This window comes from Tiliqua scincoides, chromosome 3 (genome assembly GCF_035046505.1).
Source record: "Tiliqua scincoides isolate rTilSci1 chromosome 3, rTilSci1.hap2, whole genome shotgun sequence".
NCBI classification, from domain to species: domain Eukaryota; kingdom Metazoa; phylum Chordata; class Lepidosauria; order Squamata; family Scincidae; genus Tiliqua; species Tiliqua scincoides.
Genome location: NC_089823.1, coordinates 16,944,094 through 16,965,020, shown reverse-complemented (window position 1 = coordinate 16,965,020; position 20,927 = coordinate 16,944,094). Strand labels below are relative to the sequence as shown.

At 43.2% G+C, this 20,927-nt stretch overlaps 1 protein-coding gene and 1 pseudogene across 2 annotated transcripts in view; one reads left to right on the top strand and one right to left on the bottom strand.

The window, feature by feature from the left end:
• The window catches only part of ARHGAP42 (Rho GTPase activating protein 42), a 161,845-nt gene that overhangs the window by 36,017 nt on the left and 104,901 nt on the right, over positions 1-20,927 (bottom strand). For both annotated transcript variants that reach the window (XM_066619343.1, XM_066619344.1), the window contains 5 exons: positions 18,296-18,406; positions 5,061-5,165; positions 2,673-2,802; positions 1,602-1,702; positions 204-313 (listed from right to left, as the gene is read on the bottom strand). In XM_066619343.1, coding sequence (XP_066475440.1) covers positions 204-313; positions 1,602-1,702; positions 2,673-2,802; positions 5,061-5,165; positions 18,296-18,406 — 557 coding nt within the window. The remainder of the gene's footprint in view (positions 1-203; positions 314-1,601; positions 1,703-2,672; positions 2,803-5,060; positions 5,166-18,295; positions 18,407-20,927) is intronic.
• LOC136646439 (5S ribosomal RNA) lies at positions 6,986-7,105 on the top strand (annotated as a pseudogene).

Below are 20,927 nucleotides of genomic sequence, written 5' to 3'. Positions count from 1 at the left end.
TAAAGCAGCTTCTCTGATTAATACCTTAGACAAGCCTCTTAACTGCAAGTCTAGTACACTATTATGGCCCTGCAATGGTTAAAACACCAGTTCTTTATGAAAATGTGAAACATGTCAGGTTGTTCCCAGACACGAAGTATGCCAAAATGACATATAAATGCCTACATACATTTTTAAAAGTCATAATTAATAAAATCTCAAACCTCTCCAGTACTTCAATGTCGAAACAGAAGCGTTTGTCAATGGAATCCGTTTTTCTCCGGATGCAGGATTTCAGCTTAAACATTTCTGGTGTACTTGGGACAAGACCGTTCTATAAAACATTAGAAGCAGGGAAACTGAACCTTCATATCCTTTGTAAAACACCCACACACACAAAATTGAGAAGGACACAGGCAAACAATAAGTGCTCCCTCTAGCCTCCTTATGCATAAACTAGCTCAAGCTAAGCTGTGCTAAAAGAGGAGCAGACAAAGTGGAGAATGGCCAGTCCTTAATCTCTGTTGCCAACTCAGAACATCTAAAAGGCAACCATTTAGTATCCTTACTAAATATTTAAAGTTATTTTGTTCTGTACTCATGCCACAATTTCAGTTCAACTTTTCCCAATTTTACTTGCTGAGATCTTCACACGTGTTCATATGTACTTTTTTCCAGGATAGCAAGCTTGGCTTTCTTGCTCTCTCTCTCAAACAGGGGCCACAATGTTTATTTTGATTAATTAAACATCTTTTGATAGAGCATCTAATCAGTCAAGTAGTAGCTTTGTTTTTTTTAAAGGACCAGTTTTAATGCAAGTAATTAATCCGCAGTCATGTGTGGCAGGCGCTTCTCAAAGAGTAATGCTTCCTTCTTTTGTGCAGGTGGAAATGTCATTTCTGAGATTATGTCTACTGGGATAGGAGGATGCAGAATTCAAGAACAAAGCTTTTTTTTGCCAGAACTATTGCTTTTCCATATGCAAATGTAACCAATTAATAGGTTGATTAACATTCACTTGATTAAATGACTCACAACACAATACTAACTTGTGCTGGAACAGGCTGACCACAGGCTGGAACAGGCTGGCGAGCCTGCGCTGCATCCAGCACAAGTTTGAAGCTGGCTGTGGCTTGGCCTGAGGCAAGAGGAAACTTTACCCCAGGGAGAGCCACAGCAGCTAGTGGTGCAAAAATTGGTGGTGCAAATCCGAGCAGCCCTGGACTGCCCGGGGCTGCCCAGGAACACCCCGGGCTGCCCAGAAACAGGGCTCGGATTCAGCAAAAGTGCCGAATCCTGGCCCTGCCTGCCCACAGACCCACCTGCCATCCCTCTCCCACCCCGAAATACTTCCCTTCTGCCCTCCCCATGCCTGCCCAGACCCCTGCCCTGGCCAAGCTTGGTCAACGCAAACTTACCAGGCCCCAGGCCTCACGTCAGTATGGGGCAGCCGGCGCATCTCTGTGCACCAGCTTATCTACCCCAAGAGTGCTGCGAAAGTGCTTTATGGCACTTTTGTGACACTTTTTGGTTGGAGCAAGGGACTTGCGCTGGCCAAGGGCAGTCTCAGGATTGCACCCGGAGTTTAATCAATTGACTTTATTTTTAAGGGGAATACTTACTACCTTCCCCCCTGATTTTGCTTCAGAAATACTCATTGTGAATGCTTTTGTTCCTTTCTCATAAGTACAATAATGCTTGATCCAGGTGAATCCGAGGGGTCCTGAACAGTCAAGAGAATGGAAAGACAAAACATACTTGCTATCAGCACAGAAGCTTACTGAACACAATTGTCATGGTATATATAAAAGTCATTGGCTTTGGTACCCACTATGCTTTCACGGCTATGTGGTTTATTATAAATGGCAGGTTTCTGAATAAGGCAAGAGGAGGTCTTTTTTTGGCACTTTGTTGCATGTGCGTGTGTGAAAAATGAACTTTTCCAAGGAACTGGATTTCAAATGTTGCAGGTTGTCGTTTAGAATACGGACAACTTTATGCTGTGAAATACCACCAGCAGATAATATAAATGAACAGCTTTTCTGAATCAAACCAAAGACTCCCCTAAGTCTAGAATTTGATTGCCGATAGAGGTCAATCAGATTGCCTTTGTAAAAGCTCACCTGCAAGGCATGGTGACAAGAGTGCTCCCATTTGCCCTCAAGTGCCTGGTAATATTGTTTTTGCACACAAAATACCATCAATTTCTGGAATTCATGGCCATAGAATGAGCTTTCAGTCACAAGATTTGATGGCTTTTCAAATATCTTTTTTTCCCCAAGAGAGTTTTCAAAAAATGCAAAAGAGGTCCATCAGTAGCCACTAATTAGGATGGCTGCACCAACCTGCTTAGAAGCAGTTTTAATGGCACCACTAAGCATTCGCATAGCCCTTTTGAGTGTTCAAAGCACTTCACATGTCTTATTGTGTTGCAAATCTTAATGACAATCTTGTGAGTACTGGGGAAGCCCCCATATCCGTGGATCCTGTATCTGCAGATTCAGTTACCTGCAGATTGAGTCCAGGGTCCCCCCAGCACATGCACCCCTGTGCATACACCCTCTGGAAGCAAAGGGAGCCTGGACTCCCTGAGAATTTGAGAACCACTGCCCTACACTATAGGACCTACAAGAACATGCCAGAAAAGGAACCTAGAACCTTCTGCATGCAAAGCATCTACTACTACTACTCACGTTTCTCTTGGACATAAAGGTAGCCTTCCATCGTCCACTGACTTGGTGGCCTGTAATCCTGGCTGGCAGACTTCATTCTCTGCATTAGCCGTTCCACTTCCTGCCTTGTGCTTTCAAAATTATTCCGTGTCTAAACAGCAAGACAGAGAACAAGGCAAAGAGATGAATTAAGATGGGTACCTGATGGCATTCTGAGGGTCTGCTAAGGGGCACTCATGAGCTTTCAATGACGTTGGCTGCAGGGAACACTGGACTATAACAGAAGCAAGTAGCATTAAATAGTGGTGGTGCTGCCCAGGGTAGGCTCTCAAGGGAGTAATCCCAGGGCCACTACTGATGGGGCCCTGCTCCAAATACCAACCAAATGCAACCTTAAGAGAGAATCCCAAGTGCAGTCGTTTAATAACAGAGGAGATTTAATGCAGGTGAAGGTATGCTGGGACCATACTAGTCAGAGCTATACAGGCAAGAACCACAGGGAGGCCTGTAGCTCAGTACACACTTTGCATAATGACACTCCCAAGGACAACAGCAACTTTTAATTGGAGATGCTGGGTAAGGCAGCAGAACTGGGACCTTGACACGCTGCTGCCACCCAGTGGATTGGGAAAGAGAGGCCAATGGTCGGACTCAGTATAAGGCATCTTCAGAATAAGCAGCTCCAAGAACCAGCTTTCAACTTGGGACGATGCAGAATGGTACAGTATTGTTCAGAACCAAGGCTGCTCCTTTTATGACTTTTCCATACTCTTGTTCTTCAGATTCATCTAGGTAAGTGACTGGAAAAATGGATGGTGGTGCAAGGAATAGGTAAACAGTAAACCTGTGAGGGTTTCTGCCACTCTTGCACAGTCAGGATACTATGCTGCAGCAGAAATACATGGGACAAAAACACACAGGGAGAGAGGAGGATGTGGTGACTCTCCATGCCAATACAGATTGCCCGAATGAGGTTGAAAGGATCATATGCTGAGCCACCTTTAAGGAGATTTACAAGTGACAACTAAAGGCCAGTGTATACATTTGGGAAAAATCAGAAAATGTTTTTTATAGGTTGTACCACTGAAGTATTCACTCCCTGCTGCTGAGTTTAGGGGAGGTAATAGCACAGAGTGAATCCTTCTCCCCAGCTGCTTTCTCCTCTCTGACCCTCCAGCCTAGTGTCTGGGGCATCTTCTGCTTGGACCACAGCAACCATCACCTCTCTGACTTCCTCTCATATTGTTCCATTTTCTCACCTCTATCAGAAATTCTGAGGCAAAAGCTTGTTTCTCCCATTATTATGACTGTGCAACACCCCTCCTCAGATTTGATTTTATCTGTTTAACAAACTGTTATCCTACTTTTAACAGAGTGACAAAGTGGCTTACAATATTACAGAACCCTTCACTGGCTTCCCTTCTTTTTCTGTAACCCGTGTGAACCCCGTGTCTTAACTGCACTTGGCCTTGCTCTCACACCCAGCATTACAGCCCTTTTTCATTACATCCCTCTGTCTCCAGCTATACTATATTCAACCATCCAAAAGTTTCTTCTCCTTTAAAGGATTCCACCCATTTGAAGCACATGTGAAGGACCCAATAGATGCTACTGGCAAGGTGATCTAAAGAAGATGTTGAGCTTTCTTTTACAAAAGGAATAAGAAACTTATCAGTTAAAAAAAAGCAGATGTGGATTTCCTACAGGTTCATTTATTAAACCCTTTAGACTCCCTCCCTAAAATAAAGTAAAACAACAACAAAATCTGCTACCAACTGTGCAATTCAGGAATAAGGAAATATTTCTCCTTCCATTCAGCTATTTCATGTACAGAGATTGTCAATGGGTAGAAGTTTTGAATTCTATACTCTGCTGCTTTGAGAGTTCTGAAATTCTGACTGCATGTTACAGTATAACCTCCTTTGCATGGCTCAGGATTTGGACTGCTGGAGAGCTGATTTTTTTTCTTTACTGCTTACACCATGCAGTCCTGCTCAAGGACAGAGAAAATAGAAAACCCATCAAACTGGAGCTCCATTCAGGATGGAATTTACACAAGTCCTTCGCTTTAAGCAGATGCTCAAGTCTGTTTAACCCACCAGATATCTTGAATGGGATTATTTTTCTGAACTGAGGGCAGGACAAGTTGTACTAAATCTAAATCTTAGAGACATGAAAATCAAAAATGGGATTCCCCAAGGATTTCCCCTACAGGGTGTGGGGTGGCGGGGATAGAAATGAATCTCAGTGTGACTAAGTAATACAGGAAGCACCCTGCATTTATGTACGAGCTTATTTGGTTTTGTTTTCAAAAGATTTCAGTGTCACAAAAAGCTTCTGCCAGCCTTGCTTTCGCTATACTGAAGTTCAGTTATCAAAAAAGCGGCAGAAAAAGCAGTTTGGCCTTACGTTCTGTAGATTGAACTGCAGCTGTTGCTTGTACGGTGCAAACTCCTGGGCCAGCTCATAGCCCTCGTGGTAAAAGGTAAACAATCCCTGAAGAAATGCCAACAGCTGAAAAGGAAGAACAGAACAATATGACTCAAAACCAAGCAATAAACACTTTCACTGTATGTATTACGAAACATAAGCGGAGTAGAAAAACCTGCCTGAGACTGCAATTCCCTTTCCTGGGACTATTGCCCCCTTGAATACAATGGGACATTTCTGAATAGACAGGCACAGAATTAAGGATAGTAAGTGGAAAAAAACATATTGTGGTTTCTTGCAAAATGTGAAAGACGTTTGTGGTAGAGATGAAGCCCTTGGAAGCTATTTGCTGAGCTGCTCCCGATGTCACAGAGGACTTGGGCAAGAGCCTAGCCCCCTCTGGCAGCCTGTGTGGGGTGGAGGGAACCTAAGAAAGGAGGCAATAGGGACTTAAGGCAGCAATAGGCAAGGAAATGACTGAGCCAGAGAGACAGAAGAGAGTCTGAACAGAGAAAGGAAGCTGGGCAAGAGAGCAAGTAGAAAAGATTCACACTTTAGCAAGGAGATGGAATCTGCATATCAATTCAATGTATCACCACCATCACTTTTTATAAAAAAAAGAAGAAGCCTCAAATGCAAACTCTCCACCCCCATGGAGAGGGGAAGTGGAAGGGAACATTCTACATCAGCATTTCTCAACCAGCGGTACTCGCACCACTGGTGGTACTTGAGGTGGTGTACAGTGGTACGTGTAGGACCCACAGACCCCTGCTGCCTGGCAGCAAAACCAGCAATGCAACCCAACAAGCAGTGGTAGGAGGCTCAGCTCAGCAGGCAGAGCTCCAGCGTGTGCTTTGCATACATTCCAAAAAAGCCCTCCTATCCACCTGGGCCTCTTAACCGTGTTTGTTGCATTGCATCTGGCCTCCCAATCTGGATGTAACTAGCGATGACATAATTGCTAGTTACTTCTGGCGGGACTTCTAATAGGTGGACCATGAAAAGTGATACAATGGGCAAGCAAGGGGCAAATGTCCCAGGCCACCATGCCTATGAGGGTGGTGCTGCTTTCTATAGTGGTGCCTTCCTTGGTCTCCCACTTCCTTCCCCACCCCTTGCTTCCCCATCCGGAGGCCTTCTGAGAGCCAGAGAGGCCGCATGTGGTCCCCCTGGTCCTCCAAAGACTTTCTAATGCCTCCAGAGGAACTTAAAACTTCTGGCAGTGGTGTCAGAAGGCCTTAGAGGGCCTTCTATAGCCTTTTAAATGTCACTTTTGTTTTTTCTTGGAAAACTGGAAGGGACGTTCAAAGACCCCCCCCCCCAGACATGACCAGTGGGGGTGGCAGCATTTACCAGGGGAGCAGCATTCTGTGGTCCTGGCCCCCAGCGGCACAGGGGCTAGGATTGCCTGTGTTGGGCAACGCTGTTCTACACTACCTGGGAGAGAGAATGAAATGAGGAAAAGAAATTCAAGAATATGATTAATTGCCACAGGAGTGTGAACAGTAGACAGAAAAGCAAGAAAAGAAAATGTGCTTTTAATGTATTTCTTAAAAAGACAGACACAAAAGAGATGACCTGAGTAACTGAAATGGAAAGAGTTCAACACATAGAGCCATGAAGAGAGAGGGTTATAGAAGCCACAGAGAGCCACAGAGAAGAGGAATATAGCACAAGTGAAAGTAAATTAGCATTAATATTAACAGGAAGCCCAAATCCCACACATTTGGGAAACTGGTTGAGCAGCTTGGGAAATTCTACCAACAGCAGATACTTTGTGGGCTTCTTCAAAAAGCAGCCTGCAAGGCAACCATCTGCCCACCTTGTCATGGTAGCCAAGCTCTTATATTTATTTATTTATTTATTTATTTATTTATTTATTTAAAAGATATATATATATATGCTACCGCAGTAACTGTTACCCTGCACATGCCCGATCTTGTCTGATCTCGGAAGCTAAGCAGGGTCAGGCCTGGTTAGTACTTGGATGGGAGACCGCCTGGGAATACTGGGTGCTGTAGGCTTATACCAGAGTCTTTCGAGACTGAAGGTTGCCAACCAATATTATATACTACTTTTTCTGGTAACTCAAGGGTTAGTGCTCATGCACTAGAAACTGGTTTAGCAGGGAAGGGGTCCATTTTTGGTACATTTGGCCCATTCTGTTCGAAGTCGCTGCAATTTGTTTGGAGCCGCAGACACTTGCACTGGGGGAAAAGGCTGCCTCTCTGTCCTACCCAGGATTCCCATTCCAATAAGACCCCGAGTTCCAATATCTGTCCCTGCCTCCAGTTTCTTTCTGAACTAAACTGATAGGATGATCACCTGTGAATTGTGATGGAGTCCCTATGCAGCTGCTTTCCCCTACTCAGATCATCCAACTTACAGGATAGGGAGAAAAACCACAAAGCAGTCAAGAGCAATGGTTGTACTTCCTTGGTGCAGATAGCATGAGACATTCAGCTGACATAACATAACCAACAAGCCACAATCTGTGAACACTGTTGCTTAGACCTCCCAAGCCTGTGCCTTTCCCTTATTTCCTAAGCTCCAGTGTGGACCTCAGATACGGATTATGTAATTTATCAAACGGTTCTGGGTTTGGATAAGCCATGAAACTGTGGTTTACAAACCACAATTAAACCAGGATCTAAACTGCAGTTGAATCTCTGTTCCACATTTCTTGTTTAATAATGGTTTGTAAGCAACAGTTAAACAGTAGCTCTGCGTTCAAACAAGTGTGGTTTCACAAACCAGAGTTTTCTTGGCATACAAATGGAGGAAGGAATGTGCAGATTGAAAAGGATGAAAGCTACAGTATATTCATGACTGAACAAACCACAGTTCTTTTCTATGAGGAGTAGCCAGGTACAATATTACTGCTCTGTCCGTCTGTCACACTTCAAGCTGCTTTGTTCCTGAATAGATAATCTAGGGCAGTGTTTCTCAAATTGTGGGTCAGGACCCACGAGGTGGATCACAAGCCAGTTTCAGGTGGGTCCCCATTCATTTCAATGTGTATTTTATTTTTAATATATTCAACTTGATGGCATGTGACTGCGTGTGGGGAAAAGTTACAGATCTGTACTTTTAACAGGCTACGATGTATATGCTTTCAGCAGTGATAGTCAATGGGGCTTACTCCTTGGTAAATGTGGATAAGATTGCAACCTCTGGGATGTTTGGGGAATTTCTTAAAACAGATAAGCAACTGCTTGGTAGGGCTAGGAGGGTTCTTCATTATTTTAAATAATTTTTAACATATTTATTGTAAAACTTTAATTTACTTAGGGCGCAATCCTAACCCCTTACATCAGTGCTTTCCTGCGCTGACATAAGGGCAGTGCAGCTCTGAGGTAAGGGAACAAACATTCCCTTACTTTGAGGAGGTCTCCGTGAGTGACACCCAACTGCAGAATGCAACATATGTCCCATTGGCACCACTATGCCAGTGCTGGAAAGCACTGACATAAGGGGTTAGGATTGCGCCCTTACTTGATTTGATTTTGTCATATGGGGGTATTAAAAATGTTCCTGCTTGATTATGTCATTTCTGGACATGAAGTCACTTATTGAGGGGTCTTGACAGATTGCTATTCTAAAAAATGGGTTCTGGTGCTAAAATGTTTGAGAATCACTGATCTAGGGGCTTTTGGTATTTTTATTTCCAAATGAATTTACATGCTTTTCAAAGAAAAAAAAAAGAGTCCTACCTACAGCTACAAAACTAACGATAAAAGCAATAAAGCATAATCTCAAAATAGAAAGCAAATGTAAACCACTTTGTGAACTACTCGTGTTGAAAAGTGGTATACAAGTATCCTGAATAATTATATGAAACAGCTTGCAAATGTAAGAGCCATACTAGTACAGCTCTCCAAGCCTAAACTCTAAAACCAAGTGCAGTACATTCTGTCAGGAAAAACCAAAGGGAACATTCAAAAGCACCTATTATCTTGGCATATGAAACCACTTTGCTTATATCCAAAACAATTTGCTGCCTTTAGATACAGGCCAAAAGGAAAAGGTCATTTTTAAAATTCCTTTTTAACTACATCAGACCCAGGAAGAATGCAGCTGGAGCGTATGGCTTCCCATCTAGAGGGCAAAGACCCAAAGACTGAGCTTATCCATCAGCATCACCAATTAACTGAGTGTGTGGGTGTGCAGGACATTTTTAATATGCAGCCAAAGCTCTGACTGATCACACGAATCAGGTTAATCTTTCAGCTCTACTGATAAATGGTCATTTTAGCACTAATGTTCACAGACCGTCCAAAGGTTGAATGTGTAGTTTTTGGAAACTCCTTATTCCCACCTTGTCCTTATGCTCCTTATGTAATTAGTTTGTGGAATTCTTTGCCACAGGAAGTAGTGATGGCATCTAGCCTGGATGCCTTTAAGAGGGGATTGGACAAATTCCTGGAGGAAAAGTTCATTATGGGTTACAAGTCATAGTAGGTATGTGCAAGCTCTTGGTTTTAGCGGCAGGCTGCCTCTGATTGCCAGATGCAGGGGAGGGCACCAGGACGCGGATTGTGTCTCTTGTCTTGTGTGCTCCCTGGGGCATTTGGTGGGCCACTGTGACATACAGGAAGCTGGACTAGGTGGGCCCTTGGCCTGATCCAGCAGGGCTCTTCTTATGTTCTCCTCAGGCATGCCATTTCAGAATTAACATACTACTAAAAATGTCACCTCTGTACATCCTGATTTCAGATTATTATGCTCCTCCCTAGGCCAACAAATAAATGGGGCAAAGCTGCAATGAAACTTGCAGCAAGTGAATGGATTCGGTTTACTAGTTATTCATTTTTGTGGAGTTTACATTTTTGATCTTTTTTATGCCAAATGTGTTACTTCTGTTTTGTGTTGAAGAAAGAGAGTCACTGGCACTAGATGGCAGTAATGTCAAATAAATTGCGAACTGTTAAATCTGATTATGCTGAAATCTCTCTCTCTATATATACGAGAGATATATCTCGTATATATAAAGCAAGAAAGATTTTACACCTTAATCCCAACATTAAAAAAAAATGATAAGGGCTGGTGTCACCTTTGTTCCATGGCAAACATTCCTAACTCCAAACCTTAATATCTAGATGCAAATCACTGACAGAGCAGTGAGAACCTCTACCTACCACAGATCATCTACTCAGATCTTGAGACATTCCATGAAGGTGAGAAGTTGTGAATGGGTCTCTAATAAAACATTCAACACTTCACATTTCACCAGTGTCAGCCCCAGGATTTGGGGAGCCCTTAGGCAAGGAATTGTCCATAGTGCCTAGTTTTGCACTCAGCGGGCCAGGGGATCCAAACTAAGAATTTTCTGCCCCCAATGAAAGCAATGCAAAGGAAGGGTTAAACTGCACAGTTGTGTGCCATAATTTGTCCAGAAGGAATATACAACCTTTTCCCTTCATGACACAGATGTTACACAAGCTGGTAGTTCTGGGAGAGAACTTGCCATCAGTAGTAATGGCAACCAGAAAGTGCAAACCTAAATGAATCTCAGTAATACAGATTAAACCCAACTTAGACATTAGAAGCATATATTTTAAAAACATATTTTAAAATGTTGCTCGAGTCTTTAAGCCATGAATTAAAACACACTGGAGGATCTAGTCTAGACATATTTCTCTTTGTTAAAACCAGGAAGGAGCCATTGCTGTTGGAGTGATTAGGATCGGAGATGCGGCAGCAGAGAAATGCTTGGACCTTTCCCTGTTCTTTCCTAAGCTGTCCATTCATTGCGTCCCAGAACTCGCAACTGCAAGGGTGTGGTGAAAAGCAACCTGAACCTGGGAGACAGCCAAGAGGCACCCTCTCCCCTACCATCACTGCTCCAACCTCAACTGATCCTCCAGAACTGGAGGTTCTGTCAGGGCAGAGGTACTTCTGTATATAAGGTAAATTGTAGCCTGGAGGGAGGTTTTTACTGATGGTTGCAATTTAACTGGAGCTTTATTTTTACCTTGAGCCCCAATTATCATATCTGGTTTCATTGATCCAATCCTAATAACTGTGCAGAGTGGTGCGTTTAAGTGCAGGACTGTCACCTTTTCTGATAGGTCTTCAATGCACTGAACAGATGCACAGCATGGAAAAATTCAACAGGTGAAGCTGTTTCCACCCCTCTGTCCCAGAGCCAGAAAGGATGCACCTGTTTAATCTCTGACATGAAGCTGTTGAAGACACAGACATCATGCAGAAAATAATGCTGCAACCCTACTGAGTAAAATCTGATAGTCAATTACATGTTGGCAACCTTCAGTCTCGAAAGACTATGGTATCGCGCTCTGAATGGTGGTTCTGGAACAGCATCTAGTGTGGCTGAAAAGGCCGATTCAGGAGTGACAATCCCTTCCACACTGGGAGCAAGTGCAGTCTGTCTCCCTGGCTATGGGCCTTCCTTCTTTGCCTCTTTGCCTCAGACAGTTGGCCAAGTGTCTCTTCAAACTGGGAAAGGCCATGCTGCACAGCCTGCCTCCAAGCGGGCCGCACAGAGGCCAGGGTTTCCCACCTGTTGAGCTCCACTCCTAAGGCCTTAATTTTCATGGGGTCTGTGCAGAGTCCTAATGAAGCTGTGCAGGGGCAGCTCCACAGCACTCAGTGATGATACCACCACCAAATTTTGGAGCACCCCAATGGAAGCTGCACTGGGTTCTAATTCCAGCACATCTGGAAATGGGGAGCACCCCAACAAAGCTGTGCTAGGTTCTAATTCCAGCTGCGTATCCAAGCAGCTTGGAGGAAAAGCTGGTCAGCTATCCTAACGTAAAATGTTGGCATTTTACGTTAGGCCAGCTTCTCTTTCACTTTACGTCTGGCCAGCTTCTCTTTCACTTATTTTAAAAACCATCAGCAATATTATGAGCTGACAACCATGTATGTTTTGAGCTATCTATTTTTTAAAATGAACCAGGAAGACAGTAACTTTTCCGCTGATGAATTGAAGGCCAGAGGTCACATTCCTACCCTATCCAAAATGGAAGCACAACCTTCTTCCTGTGAGAATGAGATGACCAAACAATCTCAGGGTCACCGACACTATATAAAAATAAAGAGTCTCTCAGGCTTCAGATGCTGCCTTGCTGCTTGCTGGAATCTTTGCAGCCAGATGCTAACACAGTCTTAACAAAAGGTTTGTTAAGCTAGTACAATAAGTTAGTTCCTATTTATTTATTTAATCGGCTGATTTAAGCATTCAGAACAAGGAAAGTACAAGATCTTCAATTGACTCGAAAACTGAAAAAGCACATTATGGGATTTTGTGTAAAATTTCAGGGAAGTAGCTAGCCTCCTCACACTCCAGTCACATCACAGATTGCTTCACACTATGCATGTTTATTGCCAGAAGACTGCAGGATCAAGGAGTAGAATCCTGAGTGCATGGGTGAGCCATCACAGACATACCACAACATATAATACTAGTAGGATCTCAAATGTGATGCTTTGCAATTGTCAGTTCACACTTCCGCTGATAGAGAAGCACATGTGTAAACTGACTGCTCAACATTTTATTGTTGGTAATAAAATAAAGCATTTTTCCCAGAACATATATTTGCAGTTGCCAGCCACACGGTAAACCTATTATTCCTACAACCAATGAAAATCCAGAGATGTGGTTGTACCACATAATGCTGGTTGTACCCATGCAGCCAGAGAAAAGAGAAAGGTGAGCTCCTCACAGCTCAAGCAGACTTGGAAATAAGCAGAGTCAACCATCAACCTGAAAAAGCTGAACTTATTTTTTCTGAGTCACCCCAAGGGAACCCCCAACTCAGCCCGCTTAATTTATTAGGGAAGGGTAGCAAGATTTAAATCAGGTAAGAATTTGGAGCATGAAGAGTGTGCCTCTGAAGTCAGCACTATGACCTCCCAAAGTTCATTTTTGGGCAAAAGCCCAGTGAGCTTCACTGGTATTCCTACCAGAAGCTATTATCCATTACCTTTACATAAGAACATAAGAACAGACCCACTGGATCAGGCCATAGGCCCATCTAGTCCAGCTTCCTGTATCTCACAGCGGCCCACCAAATGCCCCAGGGAGCACACCAGATAACAAGAGACCTCATCCTGGTGCCCTCCCCTACATCTGGCATTCTGACTTAACCCATTCCTAAAATCAGGAGGTTGCGCATACACATCGTGGCTTGTACCCCATAATGGATTTTTCCTCCAGAAACATGTCCAATCCCCTTTTAAAGGCGTCTAGGCTAGACGCCATCACCACATCCTGTGGCAAGGAGTTCCACAGACCAACCACACGCTGAGTAAAGAAATATTTTCTTTTGTCTGTCTTAACCCACCCAACACTCAATTTTAGTGGATGTCCCCTGGTTCTGGTATTATGTGGGAGTGTAAAGAGCATCTCCCTATCCACTCTGTCCATCCCCTGCATAATTTTGTATGTCTCAATCATGTCCCCCCTCAGGCGTCTCTTTTCTAGGCTGAAGAGGCCCAAACGCCGTAGCCTTTCCTCATAAGGAAGGTGCCCCAGCCCCGTAATCATCTTAGTCGCTCTCTTTTGCACCTTTTCCATTTCCACTATGTCTTTTTTGAGATGCGGCGACCAGAACTGGACACAATACTCCAGGTGTGGCCTTACCATCGATTTGTACAACGGCATTATAATACTAGCCGTTTTGTTCTCAATACCCTTCCTAATGATCCCAAGCATAGAATTGGCCTTCTTCACTGCCGCCGCACATTGGGTCGACACTTTCATCGACCTGTCCACCACCACCCCAAGATCTCTCTCCTGATCTGTCACAGACAGCTCAGAACCCATCAGCCTATATTTAAAGTTTTGATTTTTTGCCCCAATGTGCATGACTTTACACTTACTGACATTGAAGCGCATCTGCCATTTTGCCAGTCTGGAGAGATCCTTCTGGAGCTCCTCACAATCACTTCTGGTCTTTACCACTCGGAAAAGTTTGGTGTCGTCTGCAAACTTAGCCACTTCACTGCTCAACCCTATCTCCAGGTCATTTATGAAGAGGTTGAAAAGCACCGGTCCCAGGACAGATCCTTGGGGCACACCGCTTTTCACCTCTCTCCATTGTGAAAATTGCCCATTGACACCCACTCTCTGCTTCCTGGCCTTCAACCAGTTCTCAATCCACGAGAGGACCTGTCCTCTAATTCCCTGACTGTGGAGTTTTTTCAGTAGTCTTTGGTGAGGGACCGTGTCAAACGCCTTCTGAAAGTCCAGATATATAATGTCCATGGTTCTCCTGCATCCACATGCCTGTTGACCTTTTCAAAGAATTCTATAAGGTTCCCTATCTTTAGACCTTTCCCTATCTTTAGACCTACCCCAAATTCTTAAGCAGGCCGAGAGTTACAAGCCAACAGCAAATGTTATAAGCAAATTCATGCTTTGCATCAGACAGCCCTGGATTCAATACACAGTATATCAGGACAGAGATGAAAGAAGACTCCTGGAAGAGTTATGACCAGAGTGCAATCCTAACTGTGCCGCTGGCCAGCACAGTGGCTGCTGTACTGTCCAAAGGTGTCACAAATGTGCTGTAGGGCACGTTGTGACACCACACGAATAAGCAGTGCTGGCAGAATGCCTGCAACTTCTATCAGTGATGCATTCGGAGCCCCCAGCTGCCGGTACAAACAGGTAAGGTACTGAGTGGTGCGGGGGCGCTGGGAGGGTGTGGTGAGGAAGGGGCGTTTCTGGGTGGAGGGGTAGATTTGGCCCAGGAGGGGGGCAGGGTTGGTGGAGGGAAGGCTGGGGTATTATTCGGGATAAGGGGAAAAATATCCCCTTACACCGAGGAAACCTCCAGCTGACTCCCAACTAGTGCAGGATACAGTGCAAGCCAGGCTGTACCAGTTCTAGTTTGGACTGGGCTGTCATTCAGATTAGAACACTACCGGGCTAGGTGGACTGGATCTGCGATACAGCAGTTTCACATGTTCACAGGCAGAACAAGGTTCAAAGCTGTCTGTTTCCATCCTAATCACCTCTTTAATTATCAAGATCAGGAGTCTCCAAGCATTTCAGTTTGAGGGGCTGGAAAAAAAAATCAATGTGATAAATCAGGGGCGCCCAAACCCTGGCCCGGGGGCCACTTGCGGCCCTCGAGGTCTCTCAATGAGGCCCTCAAGGAGCCCCCACTCTTCAATGAGCCTCTAGCCCTCCAGAGATTTGTTGGAGCCCGCTCTGGCCCGACACAACTGATCTCAGCATGAGGGCAACTGCTTGACTTCTCGTGTGAGCTGTGGGGTGAAGGCTATCTCCACTGCTTGCTGTTTCACGTCTGTGATGCAGTAGTGGCAGCAAAGGAAAGGCCAACCTTGCTTTGTGCAAGGTCTTTTTTAGGCCTTGAGCTATCGCAAGACTTTCATTCATTCATACAAGTTCATCTTTAATATATTCATTTATGTAAACTTATCTAAATTTATTGAAATTTTAAATGTAAATTAATTCATTTTTTCCCAGCCCCCTGACACATTGTCAGAGAGCTGATGTGGCCCTCCTGCCAAAAACTTTGGACACCCCTGTGATGAATGAATGAATGAAATTTAAATGAATGAATACGTTTCACTTGGAACTTTTTTGTAATCAGCATGATGTGATTCAGAACAAAAGAGAAATGCGTAAATTACAAAGCAACAATGCCGTGCTTAAACTGAGAAATGATATATAAGGAGGAAAAATGTCAAACATTAGCAAGTGCTTTGACAAAAAATGTTGGCGGCAGAAATCTTTTGGCAGGCTGGATGTGGCTCCCCGGACATAGTTTGGAGACCCCTGATCTAGATTACCTGCAAAAATTCCAGTGTACTCAACATCCTTGTTTACTTTTTCAGGTCAAAAGAATGCTGTGCAAATATCTGAGTACCAAAATGAAAGCCATTCTCCCAGCGGATAAACAACATTCACTCCAGTTCTGCTTAACATCAGACTTGTGTGATAACCCATCTGCCTGGGTCAGAACAGCGTGCAGTTGCTCCATTTTCCTTGCAAATGCTAGCTTTATGGCAGCAGCTGATACTGGATTATTTTATGTCATATACAAAAAAAATATTTAAAGACTCCAAGGAAAAGAAAAGTTGATGCTGCACTTGTATTAGTTTCTTAGTATCTCTTTTAAAAAAGTACAGTTATTGGGGGGGGGCATACCTGCAGATCCTGTATCCGCAGGTTCACTTATCTATGGATCGGGTCTGGCCTCCCCCCCCAGCACACACACCCTTGAGGGGAGTGACAAGAGCTCCAGAGGCCAGGGATGTCAGCCTTATAAGGCATTAAAAACTTCACTTCTGGTTTCTCCATGGAACCAGATGTGTTCTTTTAGCCTCTGAACTCAATCTGAGCTTGGCAGAGGCCAGGAACAGACTCTTCTGAGGTCTCCACTGGAGCGGGGGGCTCCTGGGAATGGGTGTTCGCCTGTACCCGCAGTTTCAGGTATCTGTGGGGGGGGGCGGGGTTCCAGAATGGAACCCCTATGGATAAGGGGGCATGCCTGCACCCATTTTATGGAATTCAAGGGCAGTGGCATTTATGAGAACTGCTAGTGGTGTTGATTGGAGATATCAAGAGGGTTTAGTAGTAGTGGGGTAAAGCAATGGTTGGTGCAGTTGGTAATTGAGAACTCTCTTTGAATTTCTTCTTGCACAAACAGATTAATCTCTGCCAGGATTCCAGCTAGTAGATATTCAGGTGATGGCACTGTTTCCTCATGTAAAGGTAGGAATGGCCAGATCACAACTCATGAGCTTTTTGCATTCAGTAGGATTCAGAAATACCACTATAAGGCAAGGTTTATTCTGGCTGAGATCATGTTGTTGCTACACTGATTTTTCCAGCTTATACTTATGGTGAGGGGTACTAAACAACAGCTCACATGACACAAAGGAGTTTCCAGTCATTCCTACACACACTTGCTTACTCTGAAGAGAATACATCTATAATATACATGAAGAGAATACAATAGGAGAATACAATGAAGAGAATACAATAGGACTGCAGCCTTAAGGAGACTGGCTGCTCAACCCTGCCTTAAGTTCCATTATAAAAAACCATTATACTCTCCCTCCTGCTTCTTTAAAAAAAAAGGTCAAACAGATTTATTGAAATTTGAAGACTAATGCCTTGGATAAGAATTCTGAGCCAATTTTTACATTATGAAATACCTGTCATGTGCTGTACAGACAACACAGTTAAGCACAAGTCATTAAAATGTCATGCAGATAAATGGCAAGTCATCTGCAATTTCATTCCACACTGGATGAAAAGCCTTTTACGTGAGCATTTACGAAACAGGGATTTTCTCTGAGACCATGACTTACATTATGAAATTTTCATCTGTAATCTCCTGATTTTAGAAATGGGTTATGTCAGAATGCCAATGCAAGGGAGGGCACCAGGATGAGGTCTCTTGTTATCTGGTGTGCTCCCTGGGGCATTTGGTGGGCCGCTGTGAGATACAGGAAGCTGGACTAGATGGGCCTAAGGCCTGATCAGTGGGGCTGTTCTTATGTTCTTAGTATATCCTTTGTTGACTGACTCCACCATGGATTTAAGTTATTTTCAGACTTCTTCCTAAGAATCCCAGAGTTTCTCTAACGCTCACCAGAGCATCCTTTTGGAGATAATTAGCAACTTGTGGACAAGCTTCCCAAAAGACAATTTGGCTGTAGAATTGTATTTAATTCTGCCTTTCAAACAATGTAGCTTACAAAATAAAAAGGAACATACAATGATAATTTGTAAAGCACAATTTAAAAAATCAAACAGAACATTAAAAAGCAATGTTAAGACCCAGTAGCACACAGTAAAAACTTGGTTTTTTAATAAGCCATAGTTAACCCATTCCTGCCCATCCTTTAGGTATACACATTTGTCCCCTGTTGCATATATGCAACACTGGGCATAAATGGCTTAAGGAAACTTACCTATGATTTGGGGTGATGTACGAACTGATGGACCACAATTTGCAATCAGTCAGAAAAACAGAATCAGAAGTCATGGATTGTAGCCAAAGAAAGCTAATTATGACTAAGTACCACTTAAATCAAAGTGAGAAGCAATTCCATAGCTCACTCCTCTGAATTTGAATGTTACTTCGTTATGGTCAACTTTCTTTGGACGTAGCCCCACATTTCAGAGTGGATTTGCAGATGATGGTTTGTGTATTTTTTTTTTAATGTAAAGAAACCATAGCACAAACTATGTAAAAACTTACAGGCTCAACGAACTCAAACTTTTTTCTCTCTTGCACTTCTTGGATTTTAAAGACATATTCCAATGACGCTTCATAAAAATTTTGATGCTCTCTGTCAATCTGGGTGTCTGCCTAAAGACAAAAACAAACAAAAAATATAAAAAGCAGATGTCACAACCAGTATTATACTTGCCACTATTATGTCACATAGGGTTCCCTTAAGAAACATTCTTTTTTCACAAAACCATGGTCCTCAATTTCTATCTTCGTAGCCACCAACGATTCTATTTCTATAACCCTTGTAGTCAAAGGAAGTATAGGCATACCCCCTTATCTGCGCAGGTTCTGTTCTGGAACCCCCCACAGATAGTTGAAACTTTGGATACGGAAAAATACTCATCCCCAGGGGGCACCACCCCCTCTGGAGGAGTGGGGAACTCCACTCCCCTTGCTTTTGAAGGGGCCTCCGAGTGCAGCAGAGGTTGAGGATGTCTGTCCCTGGCATCTGCCAAGCTCAGACTGTACTCTGAGGTTCAAAACATGTGGCTTCTGGTTTCACTGAGAAACCGGAAGTGACGTTTTTAATACCCTATAAGACGTTAAAAATGTCAATTCTGGTTTCACGGAAAAACCAGAAGTTGCTTTTTTTTTTTTTAAGTCTCAGAGCTCAGTCAGAGCTTAGAAGAGGCCAGACACTGACATCCTCTGCCTCTGCTGAGCTCAGAGGCCCTCTGGAGGTGAGGAGGCTTTCCTCTTTCCTCTGGAAGGGCTGCATGTGGAGCTGCGGGGCCCTGGACCTGATCAGCGGATAAGTGAATCCATGGCTACAGGATCTGCTGATATGGGGGCCCTTGTAATTAATTAGCACCAGTAATTAACTGGTGTCAGAGCTTCCTGAAATGATTATGAAGGGGCTCAATGTGGCACTTCCAAAGTGTCCCATTAATGGACACTAAACCCATTCATTGCTCAGAATCCCAAAAACTTTAGGCACGGCCAAGATTCAAGCCTGCCCAATAAAAGTTTCAACTTTTTCTAATTTGACCAGACATCTGTACCCCATTACAAGTAGCTTCTGAAATTCCTCCCTCCCCCATTTAAAAGCAGTTTGCTATTTAGCACAAGGCTCAAACACACACAAAAGCCTCTCTGTGGTACATGTAATTAGATGGGTAGTTTACTGGATCTTAGACATCATTCCTTTTCTTCTTCAGTATTTTATTTGATAGGAAGAATGAATGACATATACTTTATTTTAAAATAAGGATAAGCAAATTGGAATTCAAAGTCTGCAACTGGGCTGCACTGAATACAAATTACATGAGCATTTGCATAGAACACTACTTAACTTGCGAAATGGAAAAGCAAAAACGGAACTACAGAGATAACAAAAGAATTATTATTAGATAACAAATGAATAGCATGAGAGTATGCTATTAGACATAATCAGAAATACAAATCAACCACTACAAACCTACATCTGGCAACACATGAGAGACAGGGATCAAAAAGTGATAAACTATAAAGGCAATGCATGATCTTTCATAGGTAACAAGACATTTCTAGCCCTAGTTGTTTAAAACTTGGTTGTAAGATAGGAACAAGGAGGGAAAATTCTGAAGCTAGAAATCTTTACTATTGTATTCATTCAACAAGTCCCCCCAATATCAAGCAAGGAAACTGACATTGTAAATAAAGACATTGGCCCCAATCCAAAGAGATCTAGATGCATTATCAATGAAGATTAACTTAAGTATGATTATTCGTCCCATAGATTTCTAAAGAACTTAACAGCAAGTGTTTCTCCACAATGAGGAAATTTGCTGACTGGACAAGTTGAAGAATCATGGGGAAAAACAATTCACACATTTTGAAAAGGAAAGTTTCTGATCTTCATACTCATACTTCATACTCAAATCACGCAAGTTTCTTTATGACATGAATTCCTGAGATCTTTCTACAAAATACTTTTTCCAAAGTACAGACATAGACATCACAATAGATGAATGGCATGCACCTAGAGAGTAGGTAATAATAACCAGAACTATTGAAAGTAAAATGATGAAGCAGCAAGAAGAACAAGCCTTGCTGAAGGAGAACCAATGCGCTTTCTACAAAGTTAAATGTAGTCGTGCTTCACCTATCTAGAATTCTTGAGGGTGTCAACCAGCACATGGATAGAGGTCAGCCAGTTGATAGTGCGTACCTGAAGTCCTGAACTTCACTTCTGTGCAAATGTCATAGAATAAATCCTTTTTATGGATTGGTAACTAGTTGAGTAACAGGAAGCAGAGAGTAGGAATAAATGGGCAGTTTCACACTAGAGGGGAGTAAGAAGAAGTGCGGTCCCCCAAGGATCAGTGATGGGATAAGCATTTTAATTTAGAGGTAGACAGTGAGGAAGCCATTTTTGCAGATGGCACCAAACTATTCTCAGTGGTTCAAACCAGATAACAAAGAGCTCCTAAAGGGTCTCTCCAGGTTGGGTGGCTGAGCAATCAAATGGCAAATGTGAATTAATGCTGGCAAGTGTCAACTAATTCACAATAGGGCAAAGAAATCTCAGCTTCATACATACACTGAAAAGGTCTAAGCCGTCACTGACTAATCAGGAAGGAGATCTTGGGTTTGTGGTGGATCACTCAATAAAAAC